Raw genomic sequence first — 20,389 nt, forward strand, 5'->3', positions numbered from 1 at the left:
AGATTGTTCGCACGGGTTTGCCTGGTGTTTCAGAGTGCACTATATGGAAACGAGGAAAAGTTTCTTTTTGGCGGGCAAAAAATTCAAAGACATCATCGGTGCGCCCCCTCTTCAGGGAGCGATCAGGTAATGGGGGGAAAGAAGAAGCCATAAGAGATTGTAATTTCGGCAGTAACGCCAGCCAGCCACCGTGGAGTCCTACAAGGGGACGCTGCAGGATCCGTAAAACACGGCCTGCAAACGCCAGCAGTACGTTACCACTATAACCAAATACGAAATAACCTAGGTTGGCTATTCACACAATGTTAACCCTTGCTGCCTGGAAAAATTGGAAGTAAGTAGAAGCTAGGAGAAGACAGGAAAGATAAAAAGTGAGAGAAAGACGAAGATTAGAGGAAGAGAGAGACAGGAAAAGGCAACTACCGATTTCCCCCGGGTGGGTCAGTCCGGGCGTGCCGTCTACGTGAAGCCGAGGCCAAAGGGGTGTGTTGCCGCTGCCGAGGAGCCGTAAAGGTCCAAACACCCGGCATTGGCTCAACCCCCAGGATCCCCTTTTCCCCGGACACGGCTAAGCCGCGCACGGCTACACGCGGGAGGGTCCAACCCTCGTGTGCTCGGGTCCGTGGTGTCGCAACACACCAAACGCCTGCTGACGCAGACGCCCCTGCGGGGACGTCTTTAAATTCAAACACGAGTTCCCTCAGTTCGGCCCTTTGATTGGGATTCAACTCCGCCTGTTCTACTAACTTCTCAATGGTCTCGTGAATGTTTTTTGCCTCCGTCACTGCTGTTAACTCTGGAAAGTGGACAGGCATCTCCTCAGGTCGCTTATTCAACGAGGTTTCCAGGATCATTACTATTTCCCCAACTTCAAAGCGTCGTGTGCGAGCCGTCCTGTCATAGTAATGCTCATCATTGCTTTGTGCATTACGCATTTCCTGCTCAGCGATCATTGAGGCAGGGCTTACGTTCAATAACTTTCTGCATTCTGCCTCGCGAGACATTTCATGCTCCACTGTTTCCTGACCTTTTCATTAGCTGGCGTACTTTCCGCATTATCCCCTATAGGGCGGTCCTGTTCGGTACTGGTTGACGAATCCTCCGTCAAACCTGTTTCCTCCACCACTGGACATTCGTACATTGCCTTGGAACGAGTTAGGGCTTGCACTGTTCCCTCGCTAAACCCGATTCCCTTGCGTCCTAGCAAATCCTCTGATTTGTTAGAAAACAAATACGGATACTGCGGCGGGAGATGTGCCGAGACGGCGGCTTCAGTGTCCAGTACTCCAAAAGGGCCTTCGATACGAATCTTGGCCACAGGGAGACAAACACTGGAGGCCTCTACGGCTTGCCTTATCGAAGCACATTCTCTCGTGAACTGGCCTTCCTCTACGTACGACGGGTGCACTGCGTCCATTGTGCCTGCCGAGTCGCGAAGCACTCTACACGGTTTGCCGTTTACCACGAGGTCTCTAATGTATGGTTCTAGCAAGTTCAGATTTTCTACGTCTTACTACTTAGTGACATCAATACTAGTTTGGGATTTCTGCACCCCACGGAGCTATGCCCCGTTTGCTGGCAGTTGTAGCAAACTAGCTACTGGTCTTTTGCCTCGAAAGTTCTTTCCTTGTGCCTTTCTGCATTCCGTTCGGCTGGTTCCTTCTCTCCCTCGCTGTCCTCGTCACTAGTTTTCACCGAATCTGACCTTTCCATTGTTGTATACCTACTCGACTTTGACCATCGCTTTGGCTTGTCGGGTCTGTATTTATTCATCTCCTTCTTATAGGAGCTTCGTTGCCTTCGTCCGCACGGCGAGTTACGTACTCCTCAGCGAGATCGGCCGCTCTCGTGATAGTGTCTACGCCTGGCCTATCCTGTACCCAATACTTGATGTTTACTGGCAGCCGGCGGTAGAACTGTTCTAAAGCAACGCACTGCATTGTCTTTTCAGCGTCGCCGAGTGCACCCTCTTCTCTGAGCCATTCCTTCTGGTTTACCTCCAAGGTGTATGCAAAATCTGAGTATGACTCACTTTTGGTTTTCTCGACTTCCCTGAATTTTCGCCTGAATGCTACCGCTGATAATCTGTACTTTTTAAGCTGATTTGCTTTGACTTCATCGAAGTCCTCTGCTTCTTCTTTCCCCATGCGGGCGATAATATCAGCTACCTCACGTGGCAGTAACGTAAGAAAGCGTTGCGGTCACGTGTTTCTCGCGAATTTTGCCTTCTTACACGTGCGCTCAAACTGTACCAGAAAAAGACCTATGTCCCCTCCTACTGCGTAGGGTGCCTCAAGTCTGTCAATCTGCGCTCGCTTTCACGTGCCTCTGGTCAAGGTAGTTGAGAATTTTGAGCTTTCAGTGCGCCCCAACCGAAAAACTCATGTCTCTAGGGATTCATAATACATTCGAGGAACTGGCAGAAACTCAACTGATAACTCAAAGAAACAGACTCGCACAAACGACCACGGGTAGGAAACTCCTTGGCAGACTCGGGTATCAGAAGCTCCTTGAAAAACACAACCAAACTAAGCCCATCCCCACAATAATCAGAAACTGCATCAAAGTGGCGCCAATACCCAGAAATATGGACCCAACTCTACATGCAGGCAGAAGAGAAGTCAGAGCTGCATACATTGAAAAAACGCACGGCGACAAACCAAACTCCCGCTTCGTGGACGCGGCAAGATACCCAGGCAGGCAGAAAAGAACGGTAGCTGCTGTCACTGACTACATGGGCAGAGAAATCATTAGCGCCTCCACTCACAACACCACTATCGCGGAAGCAGAAGAAATCGCAATAGCCCTTGCTATCAAAGCGACGGAACCAAACCAACAACAAATAACCATCCTATCAGACTCTCAAGCGGCATGCAGAAGCTACCTCAGGGGACGAGTATGCACCGCAGCCTATAGGATTATACAAGATATAAAACCCCGAGCCAGATTTCACCTTTTATGGGTACCCGGTCATGAGGGAGTCAGGGGAAACGAAGAGGCTGACAGAGTAGCTCGTGCGCATGCTACACCCCGCGGGTGCTCACAGGACGCCTTTGACGACCCGATCCCGATTGACCAGAACTACTCTGCAATTTTAAACTATCACAGAGGAAATAGAATGAAGCTACCACCCCCAGATAAGAATCTCAGTAAGGAAGAACAGGTTATATGGAGAAAGCTGCAAACCTATACACATAACAACCTGCACATTCTCCATAAAATTCATCCCGAAAGATATACGGACACATGCCCATGGTGCAGAGCCACGCTAACCTTAGACCACATCTCATGGGCATGCACGGCATATTGTCACGTGGTCGTGACGGCAAAGAACACAGTAGCAATACTGTGAAAGGCAAAACTAACTTTTATTGGGCGGACCTGTGCCCACAAAACAGGCTACACTTAAAGCACAACGAGAGCGGCGAACACAGTCGGCGATCGTCGAAAATCTGATCAGCGGGTCAAGCGCGTCGGCTTTTATACAACAGTCGTCGAATGTTCCAGACTAATCGTTGGGACCCGCATGCCTTCCACAAAGTTCTACAACATTCGAGTCACGCGATGAAATCAGATAACACAAGGTTCGGCGACAAGACAGCGGATAGAAGCATCGATAACTTTCCAGAAACTTCGGATACATGCAGGCGCGTCCCACGCTGTGCGATTACATTTGTTAGGCGGCGAAACGTGGTTGCTCGATAAAGATAAGTACACGTGTCAATACCCCCCTCTTAAAAAGCATCGTCCCGATGCTACAAATATAAGAGAGCGAAACACAAAGGGACACTTAATAAACATAATAAACAAAGTCCAAAGGTCAGTTACGCGAAGCCCCAAAGTTCATTAACGCTGGTAGTACGGCTTGAGTCGCACAACGTGGACTATTTCAGGTCGTGAGCGGCGCCGCTGTGATAGCGAAATGCCGTCTGGCACGACCTCATAGTCCAGCGCGCCAATACGTCGGATAACCTTGTAGGGTCCGAAATAACGTCGCAGTAGCTTCTCACTTAGTCCTCGTCGGCGTATCGGGGTCCATACCCAAACACGGTCGCCGGGCTGGTACTCGACGAAGCGTCGTCGCAGGTTGTACTGTCGGCTGTCGGTACGCTGCTGGTTCTTGATCCGTAAGCGGGCGAGCTGTCGAGCTTCTTCGGCGCGCTGGAGATAGGAAGCGACGTCAAGATTTTCCTCGTCAGTGACGTGCGGCAGCATAGCGTCGAGCGTCGTCGTCGGGTTCCTGCCGTAAACCAGCTTAAATGGCGTGATCTGTGTTGTTTCTTGTACCGCCGTGTTATAAGCGAATGTTACGTACGGCAGGACCGCATCCCACGTCTTGTGCTCGACGTCGACGTACATTGCTAGCATGTCGGCGAGGGTCTTGTTCAGGCGCTCCGTGAGACCATTCGTCTGCGGATGGTAGGCAGTTGTCCTCCTGTGACTTGTCTGGCTGTATTGCAGAATGGCTTGCGTGAGCTCTGCCGTAAAAGCCGTTCCTCTGTCGGTGATGAGGACTTCTGGAGCACCATGTCGCAGCAGGATGTTCTCGACGAAAAATTTCGCCACTTCGGCTGCGCTGCCTTTCGGTAGAGCTTTAGTTTCAGCGAAGCGGGTGAGATAGTCCGTCGCTACGACGATCCACTTATTTCCGGAAGTTGATGTCGGAAACGGTCCCAACAAGTCCATCCCGATCTGCTGAAAAGGTCGTTGAGGAGGCTTGATCGGCTGTAGTAATCCCGCTGGCCTTGTCGGTGGTGTCTTGCGTCGCTGACAGTCTCGGCATGTCTTGACGTAACGGGCGACATCGGCGGTTAGGTGCGGCCAGTAATACTTTTCTTGTATCCTCGATAGCGTTCGGGAGAAACCGAGGTGCCCAGCGGTCGGATCGTCATGTAGGGCGTGCAGTACTTCTGGACGCAGCGCCGACGGAACAACAAGAAGGTAGTTGGCGCGGACTGGTGAGAAGTTCTTCTTCACGAGTAGGTTGTTTTGAAGCGTGAACGAAGATAATCCACGCTTAAATGCCCTAGGGACAACGTCGGTGTGCCCTTCCAAATACTCGACTAGGGCTTTTAGCTCCGGGTCCCCTCGTTGTTGTTCGGCGAAATCTTCCGCGCTTATTATGCCAAGGAAGGCGTCGTCATCCTCGTCATCTTGCGGCGGCGGGTCAATGGGGGCGCGTGATAGGCAATCGGCATCTGAGTGTTTTCGTCCGGACTTGTATGTTACAGTGATGTCATATTCTTGTAGTCTGAGGCTCCACCGTGCCAGCCGTCCTGAAGGGTCCTTTAAGTTAGCTAGCCAACACAACGCGTGATGGTCGCTGACCACTTTGAATGGCCTGCCATATAGGTAAGGGCGAAATTTCGCTGTAGCCCAAACGATGGCGAGGCATTCCTTTTCGGTTGTAGAATAATTGCCTTCCGCTTTTGACAACGACCGGCTAGCGTAAGCTATCACGTGTTCATGTCCATCTTTTCTCTGGACTAGGACGGCACCGAGGCCTAGGCTACTGGCGTCAGTGTGAATTTCGGTATCGGCGTGCTCGTCGAAGTGCGCAAGTACGGGCGGCGACTGCATGCGTCGTTTGAGTTCTTGAAATGCGTCGGCTTGCGGCGTTTCCCACTTGAACTCGACATCACATTTCGTTAGATGGGTTAGCGGCTCCGCGATGCGTGAAAAGTCCTTGACAAAGCGCCTGTAGTAGGCACACATGCCAAGGAATCTACGCACTGCCTTCTTGTCGATGGGCTGCGGGAACTTTGCGATGGCAGCTGTCTTCTGCGGGTCGGGGCGGACTCCAGATTTGCTGATGACGTGGCCTAAAAATAGAAGCTCCTGGTAAGCGAAGTGGCACTTTTCCGGCTTCAGAGTAAGTCCTGATGACATGATGGCCTCTAGTACTGTTGCAAGCCGCGTAAGGTGATCGTCGAAATTGCCGGCGAAGACAACGACGTCATCCAAGTAAACGAGACAGGTCTGCCACTTCAATCCTGCTAAAACCGTGTCCATCACCCGTTGGAACGTTGCGGGCGCCGAGCACAGTCCAAATGGCATAACCTTGAACTCGTAGAGGCCGTCCGGGGTGATGAAGGCGGTCTTTTCGCGATCTCTTTCGTCGACTTCTATTTGCCAATAGCCAGACTTGAGGTCCATCGACGAGAAGTATTTAGCGTTGCAGAGCCGATCCAATGCGTCGTCTATCCGTGGGAGGGGGTATACGTCCTTTTTCGTGATCTTGTTCAGACGACGATAATCGACGCAGAAACGTAGGGTTCCGTCCTTTTTCTTCACCAGGACAACAGGGGACGCCCACGGGCTTTTCGACGGCTGGATGATGTCGTCGCGCAGCATTTCGTCGACTTGTTCTCTTATAGCTTCACGTTCTCGTGGCGAAACTCGGTAAGGGCTCTGGCGGAGTGGTCGAGTGCACTCCTCGGTGATTATGCGATGCTTGGCGACTGGTGTTTGTCGAATCCTCGATGATGTCGAAAAGCAGGCTTTGTATCGTCGGAGCAGACTTCTGAGCTGTTGCTGCTTGCCCATGGGGAGACTTGGATTAATGTCGTAGTTTGGTTCGGGAGCCATGGTCGTCGGGGCAGATGCGGCGGAATCCGAGAGGACAAATGCATTACTGGTTTCCAGAATTTCCTCAATGTACCCGATCGTCGTGCCCTTGTTGACGTGCTTGAACTCCTGGCTGAAGTTTGTCAGCAACACTTCAGTTTTCCCTCCATCTAGTCGAGCGATCCCTCTTGCGACGCAAATTTCACGGTCTAGCAATAGACGTTGGTCGCCTTCGATGACGCCTTCTACGTCAGCGGGTGTTTCTGTGCCGACCGAAATAACAATGCTGGAGCGTGGCGGGATGCTCACTTGATCTTCGAGCACACTCAAGGCGTGGCGACTACAAGGGCTCTCCGGCGGTGTCGCTTTATCTTCCGACAGCGTTATAGACTTCGACTGCAGGTCGATGATTGCGCCGTGTTGGTTCAGGAAGTCCATACCGAGAATGACGTCTCGTGAACACTGTTGGAGGATAACGAAGGTGGCAGGGTAAGTCCGGTTATGAACGGTTATTCTTGCCGTGCATATTCCAGTCGGCGTGATGAGGTGTCCCCCAGCGGTCCGAATTTGAGGGCCTTCCCATGCGGTCTTAACCTTCTTCAACTGGGCGGCGATGTGTCCACTCATTACGGAGTAATCGGCCCCTGTGTCCACTAAGGCGGTAACTGCGTGGCCGTCGAGAAGCACGTCGAGGTCGGTGGTTCTTTGTCTGGCGTTGCAGTTAGGTCTTGGCGTCGGATCACGGCTGCGTCGCGTTAAACTGAAGCTGGAACGTCGCGTCGTCACGTAGTCTTTTGTCGGTGTAGTCTTCGCTTTCTGACTTCGTCGGGACGGCGGCGTGTCATTATTATGTCGTGGAGATGGTCTCTTCGGCGTCTCCGTCGGCGTCGGAGGATCTTCGTCAGTTCGACGAACAGCAACCGCACCTCCATCGGTTGCTGCTTTTAGTTTTCCGGATACGGGCTCGCAGACCGGCCCCGGGCTGGGCCAGTGTATGGTCGGCGCTGCGGCGACAGGTAACGGCCTGGTGACGGCGAACGGGACGGTCGTCGAGGGCTCCACTGAATGGCGGCGAGGTAGTCGGCGATATCGCGAGGTCGTTCGCCAATCTGTGGTCGCGGCGCGTTCACGGCGAACCCTCGGAGTCCCATCTCCCGGTATGGGCATCGGCGGTAGATGTGCCCGGCTTCTCCGCAGTGATAGCAAAGCGGGCGATGGTCAGGGGCGCGCCAAACGTCAGTCTTCCTTGGAATGCCGCGTGGGGTGACGGGTTGGCGTGCTGGCGGCGGGGTTGGTGGTGGACGACGAAACTGTGTCGTCACTGGGCCCTGCCGTGGGCGCGGAGGGGGAACGTGACGGCGGGCTACAGCGGCGTATGTCATCGCTTGCGGCTGAGGTTGCGGCGATTCAGGGGCTACTCCGAGTTGTTGTTGGAGCTCCTCACGTACGGCGTCGGCAATCGAAGCCACTTGAGGCTGCTGTGACGGGAAACGCTTTTGTAGTTCCTCCCGCACGACCGCTCGGATAGTCTCGCGCAGGTCGTCGGTGGCCAGTGACTGAATTCCGTTGTAGTTGGTAGAGTTCGTGCGGCGGTTGAATTGCCGGTTCCGGATTTCGAGTGTCTTCTCGATGCTGGTGGCCTCGTGAAGAAACTCTTCTACGGTCTTCGGTGGACTTCGTGTATCATTGCGCCGAAAAGTTCTTCCTTCACGCCACGCATGAGAAGGCGGACTTTCTTCTCTTCGGGCATATCCGGGTCGGCGTGGCGGAACAGGCGGTTCATTTCTTCCGTGAATATGGAGACGTTCTCGTTAGGTAGCTGCACTCGGGCGTCCAGCATAGCTTCGGCCCTTTCCTTGCGCACGACGCTTGTAAAGGTGCGCAGGAAGCCGGTACGGAACAGGTCCCATGTTGTCAATGTCGACTCCCTGTTCTCGAACCACGTTCTGGCGGCGTCTTCTAGGGCGAAGTATACATGCCGCAACTTGTCGTCGGAGTCCCAGTTGTTGTAAGTCGCGATTCGCTCGTACGTCTCCAGCCAGGATTCCGGGTCTTCAGTTGCTGCTCCATGGAAGGTCGGTGGGTCCCGAGGTTGTTGCAGGACAACGGGGGTCGCTGGGGCAGCCATTGGGGTTGTCTTGGCCACGATCTTCTTGGTCTTCTCAGGTAGAAGTCCGTGTTCCGGGGGCAGCTGTTGTAGACGACGGCTTACTCGATGGTCCGTGACTACGTTGGTGCTCTCTTTACGGTCCGGGCTTGGATCACGGCTTGTCGGGGGCGTCCGGTACATGGACCAAAAGCACCTCCACCAGATGTCACGTGGTCGTGACGGCAAAGAACACAGTAGCAATACTGTGAAAGGCAAAACTAGCTTTTATTGGGCGGACCTGTGCCCACAAAACAGGCTACACTTAAAGCACAACGAGAGCGGCGAACACAGTCGGCGATCGTCGAAAATCTGATCAGCGGGTCAAGCGCGTCGGCTTTTATACAACAGTCGTCGAATGTTCCAGACTAATCGTTGGGACCCGCATGCCTTCCACAAAGTTCTACAACATTCGAGTCACGCGATGAAATCAGATAACACAAGGTTCGGCGACAACAGACAGCGGATAGAAGCATCGATAACTTTCCAGAAACTTCGGATACATGCAGGCGCGTCCCACGCTGTGCGATTACATTTGTTAGGCGGCGAAACGTGGTTGCTCGATAAAGATAAGTACACGTGTCAATATCCACAATAGACAAACACAGAAATTACGGAGCATACACAATGAGAGACGGCGCTGTCCAGCGCACAGGAAGAGGTCCAAAGCGCCATGGTCATCCGACAAGCAAGACGGCGCGCGGGAGCCAATGGGGCCCTTGTCTAGGGGCTCCACCCATTGAACGTTTTATTCTTCAATAAAGTTGTTCTTCTTCTTCAAGAGCTCAATCTCTAGGCGCTTCATTTCGAGTGAGTCGCGTCCAACGTGGTCGCGATCTTCTTTGGCCTCACGTGCTGCGCGCTCGCGCTCTTCAATCTCTACGTGCTTCATTTCGAGTGCAACATGGTCGCGCTCTTCTTTGGCCTCACGTGCTGCCCGCTCGCGCTCCTCTTTTTCCTCTAGGCGCTTACGCTCTTCCTCTTTCTCTGCGATGCTCTCTAGGCATTCCTTCAGTTCATCGTCGTCGGCCCTGATCGCTTCGATCGGCTCAATGATCTCCGGCTTTCTCTTTGATTCCGCAATTTGGAGGCCCAACTCTTTGGCCAAGCTCAACAATTCCGGATTTTTTAGTGCCTTCAAGTTCATGGCTGCCCTTAATTAGTGCTGCTAACTCTTCACTCTATAACAACCTTGACGTACTTAAACTTCCATCAACGGTTAAAGAAAAATCACTGCAATGTACTTTCCAAAAATTACAAAAAGCCAAGTGATATCTCAGTGAAGAAAAGCCGTGCGCTCACCATATGTAGTCATAAATCCAGAAACCTTCCTTCCGAACATTGTGGCCAGGACGAAGAGGCTACGATCTCGTAGTTGTCCGTTGGGATCTCCAGGGTTTCTTATCCCAATCGCTGCCCGTCAGTTTGTTGCGTACTCCAGGGTAGCGTATCGTACTGCTGCCGAGAAGTAGCGGCGCCTGCCTATCGGAGCTCGACCGACGTTACTTATTGGGTAGCGTGGCGTTGTCGGCGGGCTGCAGGTATCCGGTAGACGATGGCGACCAAGCAAGGGCGAGACGATTTCTAGTGCGAATCTTGCATGGTTATGCAAAGGTAAATGAAAGAAAATGAGAAGAGCATGAAGGGATTAAAAGTACATTTCGGAGCACCTTAAATAGGCTCTCTACAATCGTGGGCGGGATCTTGCTTCCGTCGACGTCACGTGACCAGCACTGAAAGAGTGACCCTCCTCTGGTTATACCGAGCCTGCTGAACGGAAGAAGTCGTCCCGCCTCCTGGAATTGTAGACGCCTGTCCGCCTCTTCTGCGCGTTGCGGGCTCGTGGAAGTTCTCCTCTAGGTCCAATTCGAGAAAAGGGTCTCTCTAAACACGCATACCCACACACACATACACACACAAAAGAGGCCTGTACACTGCGGGGCTTCCGGCAGATAGGCAGACACTCGAAACGGTCATGGCGAATTAGAAAGTCACGCTTCATTTCGATCAGGCCTGGTGGAAGAAGGACGGGTGAGAGAAAGTTCTTTCTGCACGTGGATCAGGACGCCCACAATAGCAGGCGAAATCACGCCTCATTTCGACGAGGCAAGGTGAGATGATCGGTTGAAATTCCTTTCAACACGTGGTGTCAGACGCCAACCCTAACAGCATGCAGTATTTCTGGATGCAGCGCCGACGAAACGAGAAGGTAGTTGGCACGTACTGGTGAGAGGATCTTGCTCACGAGTAGGTCCTTTTGAATAGTGAACTGAGACGCAAGGAAGGCCGTTAGATGTATCTTTGCAAAATATAAGCCGTCCTTACTAATGCTGAGGAATAAAATCACTTCACTAGAACACAGGCGTAAGGTTAGTCGTCTCCAGTTTTTACATATCTTAAATGGAAAAATCGGGCTTCAAATGCGTCTTTATGTAACGCCTCTTAATGCACGAAAAACAAGACATAGACGCAACTTTTCCCTTACGCATTATTATTTGCTAAAACAAAATCTGACATAAGTAGTTTTTATCCGCGTACTATAAACGAATGGAATTCTCCCTGTTGACGCACTTCAATTAGGGAACTTCACAAATGCGTTGGAAAACTATTTTTCACATAAAATAACACAACAATAAACACTATTTTTCACCATTTATTTCGTTTTCTGATGTGAAATTTTCTGTATTTATTATGTTTAGTGCCCGGTTGTTGTATGGCACCGCGTTTTTATCTGCATATAAATTCAAATGTGCGATTCTTTTTGTTGTAGTTACTGTGCTAAGGGAAGCATTGTGATTTTTGTAACGTGGCTATGGGCTGCATCATTTTCATGCACTGTTTATATATACATTTCTTATTATCTTTGTTGCATTGTTATTACCACTCCTGCATGGGCCAGTATGTTGGCCTGCAGTACGAATAAATAAATAAATAAATAATAGCAAGAGCTTGGCGGTGCCACACACCGCCCCGTTCCAAAGGGGACACTTATAACATCCATCCATCCATCCATCCACCCATTTATTTGGTTAGGCTTTGACTCGTTCGAAACGAGAAGCGATTTGGAAAACACCACAATGTTATCCATAATACTCTGTCGTCGAAGCGGCCTGAGTAAGCTAAAGCCGCTTACACAGTAATTTGCTACGAACGAAGTGAGTTTTACAAAAGCAACGCCACATTCAATTTGCAGCCGGGACCGCCGCCATGTTTCACGCAAACTCCGCAAAGCACGCAAAGACGCTAACGCTAAATCTGAGAAATAGCGTGCGTACGCTATACGCTATAGGTTGATTAGTGTTCTGCGCATGCGCAGCGACGACCCGCTATTTTATAGCGTACGCTAAACGAAAACTGCTTGTTTGGGGACAAGATAAGCCCCAAAGAGTGTAAACTTTTTTTAGTTTCTTTAACGCTTCGAGCCCGGTACTTCATACACTCTAAAAACAGTTGCACCCTTTGGGGTGTATATTTGCCACACGTCAATAATTGTCATCTGTCTTACATGTATTTCCTTTCTTGAATGCTGCGAGCGCGGCGCTTCCAAGTCACGAACGGCATGCGCGTTATCAACATGACAGAGCATTCTCTTCATGAAAGTAACGAGCGCAGCCTTTTCAAGAAAGGAAACACAAGCAAGACGGATAATGATTATTGTGTGGCAAATATACACCCCAAAGGGTGTAACCGCTTTTAAAGAGTAGTCACGAACGGCTTGCGCGTTATCTTGACACGGCATTCTCGACGGGAAAGCAGCCAGCTCCGAGTTTTCAAGAGAGGAAACCGCAAGCAAAGCAGATGACGGTTATTGTTGTGGGACAAGATAAGCCCGAAAGGGTGTAAACTTTTTTTAGAGTGTATGTGCATCGACCTTCTGTAGGGTCGACGCTTGGTTGACACCATCCTTTTAGAGCGCATCTGTGGCGCCCGTTCATGCATTTCGCGGCGCTGTCCCTGGCCGCATAGAGTTTCCTACAAAAATTACTAGAGGGAACTCTGGCGCTAGTGTCTACGGGAGCTGCAATGGGAGCGGTTGTCCCAGCATGGGAATTATGGGAAGTACATGGATTTGCCTAAACTTCGTCCTTTTGGCTTCAAACGGCTTCGTGACTTGGTAAACTCTTCGTTTTCAACAGTGTATTGCGTAATAAATATTTAAATAAACATCATTAAAATTGCCCGACGGCAGGATTCGAACACAGGGACTCTAGCACAGAAGCCCGATATTGAAACCATTAAGCCACGAACGCATGTATCGACAAGCGAATGAAACGCCCTTATGAATTTATCGCGGGCATGCCAGTACCTTGAGACGCTTGGCGCGTTTCGATTTGGCCACCTGGACAAGCTCAATCGTTGCAATTAATAGCAATTGTACGCGTTGCCGACGTCTTCTGCACTTCGAATATAGATTGCGCTGAAATATACGACAATAAGATTTATATGGTGTAATATACAAAGCCACAAGAACGTCTGAATCCACAAGCACGAAGATCAGACAAATCCATGTACTTCCCATCATTCCCATGGTAGGACAACGACTGCAGCGCCAGAGTTCCCTGTAGTAATTTTTGTAGGAAACTCTATGCCTGGCCGTAACCAATCCGCGCGCTGCTCTAGCTGTGTGCACTCCTGCTGCCATCTCTCGCGCGCGGCGCGAGTCTTGCTCTCCCCTTGTCCTCCAACGCCGGAACACGTGTTCTCACCTATCCTCCTGCCCCCTTCCTCTGCGCAGCGCCGTTGCGGTGACTCTCGCCGCTACCGTCCACTCTGCTCTCGCCGTCCCTTCTCCCGCTGTGGCGGCACTGCCGCGGTGCCGGCGGCCGGCACTCTTGTTGCCTCGCGCGTGATCCACGGCTCTCTGCTCCTCCGTGTCGCGTGGCTGTACGGCTCTCAGCAGTCTCTCGCTTCCCCGTTTGCGGGGCGAGTTCCCGAGTGGCATTTCTCGCCTGTAGCAGTGCTTACGCCTGGCTCTCCATCTCCCGCCTCCACTCTTGCCCTATACCCCCCCTTATCTGGCGCAGTGCCGTTGCGGTGACTCGAACGACAGTTATAGAATTTCGTTCCCTTACTTCTACTTCCCACCCCAAACTTTGTGCGGAAAGAGGGAAGTGGTTCTTGTGGGGAAAGGAGGAAAGGCTAGCGCTATCTTCTGCAACCCATGCAGAAGTTTACTCCCATCTCCCCCACCCTGCTGGCGCTGAGCCAGCAGGGTGGGGGAGATGGGAGTAAAGGAGGGAGAGGGTAGGAGGGAGAAAGGTAGAGGGTCGTTCTAGTATCATTAGAGCAGCCCGGCCGGGAGTGCCCAGTGGGTTCGACCGGAGGAGTAGGCTGGTGATAGACCGTATAGGAGGTGGCCCGGCAGAAGCGAAGTAGTGGCGGATCAGGAAGCCCGAGATGTTGGGATGGCCGTCAGGCTATCCGTTTTTGTAGAATTTTCCTATAGTGTCGCCAAGAGCCCCGACGAGTCGAGGTACTCGGCGACACTTAGGCTGGTAGCTGATTACGACAGGGGAAGAGGATATCTTCCTGTCGTGAACATGGGGGCACAAGGTGGTGGAAGTCATGCAGAAGTCGGCCGCGGTGCTGCAGGTGAGCAGGGCAGGCCAGCAGGAGGTGCTCCAGAGTCCCTGGTTCACCGCAGGCGGCACAGGCTGGCGAGGTGGATGAGGATAGCAATAGGGGCTTGTTGGTACGGCATATCTTTTGTTATAGCGCAGGCTTGACACGGACAACAGAAGGCACATCTGACACACACAGCGATATGTGTCAGATGTGCCTTCTGTTGTCCGTGTCAAGCTTGCGCTATAACAAATTAAGATATGGCGAGGTGGCTTTCCCAAGGCGGTGCCGGCGGGCTGCCGTCCAGTGGCAGCCAACTTGCAGTCGGAGCAGCAACGAGGCATCCCTTCGTGGGAGGCCGTGCTGTGTAAGAGGCCGTGGAGGCCGACACAGGGATACCCGTTTGTCCGGCTGGCAGGCGATGATGTGCCGGCGCAGCCTGTGTCTCGAGAAGTCTGCGGCTGTTACAGCAGGGCTGAGGGGGACGCTTGAGTGGTGGGCACTCTTTGCAAGAGTGTCTGCCTCTTCATTGCCCGGGATCCCCACGTGTGCCGATAGCCAATGTAGGGATAGTGAGCATCCTGCGTCCTGAAGGGCCGTCAGTCTTCAAGAGGGCAGGGCAACCCGAAGGCTAGCCCTGTCAGGGCTCTGCAGGCAGAGCAGCGCCGCCTTGGAATCGCAGAAGATGGCTGCCGGGGTCGCTGGTAGCTCCTCTGCCAGTAGGTCCACAGAAAGGTGGAGTCCTGCTAGCTCGGCTGCGGTAGAGCTTGCATGTCCCGGGAGACGGCACAGTTTGCTCTTTTGTAGGGCCGGTGCAACGCAGGCTGCTGTGGATGAGCCCGTCTCGGGTATCACAGATCCATCGATGAAGATGTGAAGGTGGTCCCCAAGTCCCTCTTGGAGGAGACAGGCTGCCGTCTGCTGTAGGGCATATGTTGGAAACCTTGTGCGGATACATTGAGGCCTGTGTGTGAGAGAATGATTGTGTGACCTCTACTCAATACCCTTGTTCTCCAGCCGTTTCCTCGTCCCACCTCAGAAGAACCATTAAATAGTAATTTATTATCTCCCCACCGTCTCTCCGGGGATGTGACCCACTAGAAGATGGCGCGTCGCCGGGCCGGAGTGCCGGCTCGATAGCAACGGATCACGGTGGGGCCTGCCCAATCCGAAACGCAGAACGGCCACCGTGCAGCACTGCGCGTTCTGTACGCGGTTTCCTGTTGTGTAAATAAGGCAGGAGCTGCGCTCAAAGAGTGCATTACCATGAAGCGTAATCGTCGCCCAATTGTTTACACTCTTAAACAAATGTTCACCCTTTAGATCCAATCTTACAATACAATAATCGTCATCTGTCTTGCTTGCGTTTCCTTTCTTGAAAAGACAGCGCTCGCTACTTTCCTGCGGAGAATACTCTGTCATGCTGATAACGCGCATGCCATTCGTGAATCGGAAGTAACGAGCTCGCAGCGTTGAAGAAATTAAATACGGACAAGACAGATGATGCTTATTGTGTGGCAAGATGTGACCCAAAGGGTGCAATTTGGCCTAAGAGTGCACCCTGCGGACGTCACCCTGTTGACGAGCGAAAGAAGCACGGAATCGCTTTGCATTTGTAGCGCTGCGCATTACCCCAGATATACTGACGGGATTCTCTACACGTCGCGTTCGTTTGTTTGCTACTCCAGTCTCTAACCTATTTTACACATTTCAGAGTACGATGTTGGTGCATAGCTAATGAAGGATTTGAAGCGCAAGGTTAAAATTACCGGACGAAGTATGACTGAAACAGCGCCAAGCTTAAGGTTTATTGCAGGAGCACCCAGGAAAAATGTTGGAGGTTGTTTAGGGACTCTAAACCTGCAGACCGGTACGTCGCAGAGGATCTTAAAAGTCAAAAGCACCTAAAAAAATTAAATTATGGGGTTTTACGTGCCAAAACCACTTTCTGATTATGAGGCACGCCGTAGTGGGAGACTCCGGAAATTTCGACCACCTGGGGTTCTTTAACGTGCACCTAAATCTAAGTACACGGGTGTTTTCGCATTTCGCCCCCATCCAAAAGCACCTCTCGCATGCGCGAACAGAATACGGAAGCCAGAACTGGCATGAAAGGTAAACGTTGTTATTCCACATTTTCATAGAATATATATGAATGCGTAAGCATTTCTATGCTTAAATTATGGCGTTTTACGTGCCAAAACCACTTTCTGATTATGAGGCACGCCGTAGTGGAGGACTCTGGAAATTTTTACAACCTGCGGTTCTTTAACGTGCACCTATACACGGATGTTTTCGCCTCCATCGAAATGCGGCCGCCGTGGCCGGTATTTGATCCCGCGACCTCGTGCTCAGCAGCCCAACACCATAGCCACTGAGCAACCACGGCTGGTCATTTCTATGCTTAACCAAGGAGAAAAACCGTCCGTCCTTACCGTAAACCGATCGCTTTCAAGGTAGCGCCCACAACAGTGAGCGAATTCGCCGTCGTGCTGTCTCTCGCTTCAACGCGAGCTACGCGGCGAGAATACAGAGCACACGAGGCTGTCAGTAGTCAGCGCTCTGTCGTCACTTTCGACACGCGCCAGACGCAGCCGGAGTGCGATTGATCACTGTTCATAACGGTTCGACGCCCATGGATAAGGCGCTAAAGAGCGATAGCAGCCTGTAGTGATCGGGAGGTCATCACACCTGGCGCCGCCCCCTGCAGTAGTTTGCTTGCGTCATCAATTCACCTTGGGCCACCGTCGACAGCAGTTCGTGTCGCCACAGTGCTGTCGTTTGTACTGGTCAGATCAAGTCTCATAACGCTGATAATGGCACCGGGTTGCGCGGAAATGAGCAAGTGGCGCAATACTTACGCAGACTTAAACTCCAAGGACTTTCCACGTAATTTTTTGCGGTGGTGTGGTTCTCCCCGCCTGCCTTACAATGTCTTAGTGACTGTCCTTGCGAGCGGCGACCGATTCCGAGCTGTCGGTTCTAGCTGCAACGTAGCGTCTGCTCGAAGGGCGAGATGTCAACACAAATCAGTGATGCCTCATCCTGGCATTTCAATTATGGGTGCCCATAAGAACCATTTCGTCTGGTGCACTCAGTGGTGCAAAGCGCCAGAAAAGACGTTTTTCCGAAGGACAACACATACATCTTCGCTGCATGAAGTCTTGGAGCCATCACTTAGTATGCGTGGCAGCTTTTTCCAAATCAGGTGAGACATGAAGCTAATTAAGCAAGAAGCAGAAGTTTCAAGTACGACTAACATTTTGCATGGTTGGATTACGACTAACATTTTGCATGGTTGGATTGCACAATGCACCTGCAATATATAAACGAGTTGCACGTCAACTCTTGGCTGTTACATTTGTTTCAACATCAGCTTTACCAGTTGAAAGCTCCATACCGTGTTTTATATTGTTGCGATGACAGAACCACGAAAGCAGATTTGAGCTGTAGTCATACCGAGTAGAAAGTTAGTGAACAATTGTGTGACAACAGGAACCAATTTGTACGCTTCTTGACCTCTCGGGGTTGACGGCTTAGGTCATTCAGAGAAAAGAAACACTGCCGGACGCTTGTGCGCTGAGGCGACTATGACCTTACATTCGATGTTCTAAACGTCTACTTGCCAGATCAGAGGCAATAAAAATGAACAGGTCAATCACAGGTGCTGCTGGCGGCCAAGGAGCCTCCTGCCTGCAAAATTTGTAGCACCGTTTATGAGAAGTGACGACCGCGCCGTCAATGCATGTTTTATTGTTCAGGACATTAGCGGGTGAGTCGGAGATATTGCTGTCCATCGCCCAAGTTCGCCTACAAGATGTCGATTAAAGCTCCTGCCCCGCCTACGAAGTCAGCGTGAGCGCTGTAAATTCTGCCTACCGACAGGCACACCAGCTGGGTTCTTGGGCTGTACTAGTTGTGTCCTCCAAAATCGCGTCGCCATGTCGCGATGTTAGAGCAGTGAGTTCACTACACCATTTCTGAGTTTATTACAAATGTTCCAGCATCAATATTAACTCGAAGCCCCTTCAAAACCTTGTCGGTGACTTATACGGACAAATAAATATCCAGTCGGTTTCATTAACTTTTTTTATTTTCTTTACCACTCAGTAGGGGCACAATTAACATAGGCTTATTCATATTTCAATTTAAAACTGAAGCAATGTAAACAGGGCTACATTTTCTCAGGCTACATAAAGCTAACGACTGAGGTCGAACACATTGGCAAAAGCCCTGAATAAAACAATCCTTGGGAAACAGTGTGCACAAGGCTAGACAAGGTTGGCATCCTTAGCCAACTGGTAGAAGACCGACGTCTCCTGCTTCAGCAGGTCGCGCGGTGCATCGAACTCCACGATGTGTCCACGGTCCAGGACCATGATCCTGCAAGACGACGATGGAGCGTTACACGTGCGCACTCAATGCCAAAGTGTTACCTTAACACGAGATCTCGGAGCTACCGTTGTTGCAATTTCACGGACAACAGATTCAAGCCACCGTTGTGGTTGCGAGGCAAGTACCAATCACCAGAAGCTCCCACTCGAAGCGAGAGCACTTTTGCAGTGCTCAGCCACGAAAAGGAACGCAACCGATATGGCCAGGAAGCCGACCCACTTTGCATTGTGCTAACCAGTACGCCACCATTGAGAGTCAGCTACAGATGTTCGTTGCATCACTGCAACGGCAAGGCGGAAGAACGCCTGCGGGCGGCAGACGGCGCGCCGCGTAAGGGCGCAAAGATTTTCCGGCATATATATATATATATATATATATATATATATATATATATATATATATATATATATATATATATATATATATATATATATATATATATATATATATATATATATATATTATATATTATATTTATATATATATATATATTAATATATATATATTTAAAGAATCTATAGTTGGGAATTTTCGTGACTTGCTCAACCAAAAAAAAACACAAAGACGGTAACTGGAAATGGAGCTTGTGTTTTTAGTTTTCGCCTAACAAAATTACGGTTTTTCGTAAATTCGAATTACAAACCGATGCTCTAATGTCTGTAGGTCGTAAGTATTGCGACAGCAATTACATGGACACTCCAGACGCGTTTCTGCCGTCCGCGTCGCCTCGGGGTTCCTCGAGTTGGTTTGAATCCACGAAAGAACGCGCAAGCGCGGCTGAACGAGGACGCAGAAAGGAATTGACACGCAGAGACAGCGCCGTCTCTGTGTGCCTGTCTCTGCGCCCACGTTCAGTCGCGCTTACGCATTCTATTATGGATTCAAACCATCCAGCCCGCCAACGTGTTTTAACTAAATTAACAAGCACAGTGCCACGCGCGCACAGGTAAATATGAACACATCTCGCTCGATGAGCGCGGACACTCGCTGTCGAAATGCTGGAGTGAGGAATCGCGACAGCAGCAGAGATCGAATTGGCCTTCCTTCGTGCCTCTCTCGCTTCAACGCGCGCTAAGCGGCGAGAACACAGCTCACACGAAGCTACGAGGCTTCGGCACATCTGGACTGCACTCGTCGCAGATCGCTTTCAAGATGGCGCGGCCACGCGCGGCAGCGCCACATGCTGAAGCAGCCGGGCTGGGACGCCTCGCACACGGCGGGCCGCCCGTGAGTGCACGAGATTGAGCCGCCATCGTCGGCTTACCTTTGCACGATTTGACCCGCCGCACACGACACGCGATGCTACTGCCCCCCCGACCCCATGCGGAACATCACGGCGACGGTAAAAATGTACAAACATTTGCCACCACAATAAAATGCAAGAAGAAAAGTGCGGAACAAATAGAAAGTTAAGCGATCTAAATACATAACTGCCGCAGACAGTCGTATCTCAAATCTTAGTCGCCGGAACGACATTGCCTTTAAGGAAGCAGATTATGGTGGAAGTATAGTTATCTGGCCAGCAGATAACAAGCACGAGGCTTACGAACAGCTGAAATACCTTAAACTTTACCGTAAACTGTACAACGATACCACATTACCGTACACAATGACAATTACCAACAGGCTGAAATCACTTTTTGCTGGTCAAGTGATAACACCGTCAGAATTAAATTTGCTAAAACCAAGCACCCAAACTGCAGGATCCTTGCTGCTAAT

The 20,389-nt window shown here is 51.0% G+C and overlaps 1 protein-coding gene across 1 annotated transcript in view; it reads right to left on the reverse strand.

The window, feature by feature from the left end:
- Positions 1 to 18,350: 18,350 nt before the first annotated feature.
- Positions 18,351 to 20,389, reverse strand: part of LOC126519167 (multidrug resistance-associated protein 1-like) — a 255,175-nt gene continuing 253,136 nt past the window's right edge. The window contains exon 30 of the mRNA XM_050168782.3: positions 18,351 to 18,658. Within this exon, the coding sequence (XP_050024739.1) occupies positions 18,547 to 18,658 (112 nt within the window). The 3' untranslated portion in view covers positions 18,351 to 18,546. The remainder of the gene's footprint in view (positions 18,659 to 20,389) is intronic.

The sequence above is a fragment of the Dermacentor andersoni genome, chromosome 10 (genome assembly GCF_023375885.2).
Source record: "Dermacentor andersoni chromosome 10, qqDerAnde1_hic_scaffold, whole genome shotgun sequence".
Lineage (NCBI taxonomy): Eukaryota > Metazoa > Arthropoda > Arachnida > Ixodida > Ixodidae > Dermacentor > Dermacentor andersoni.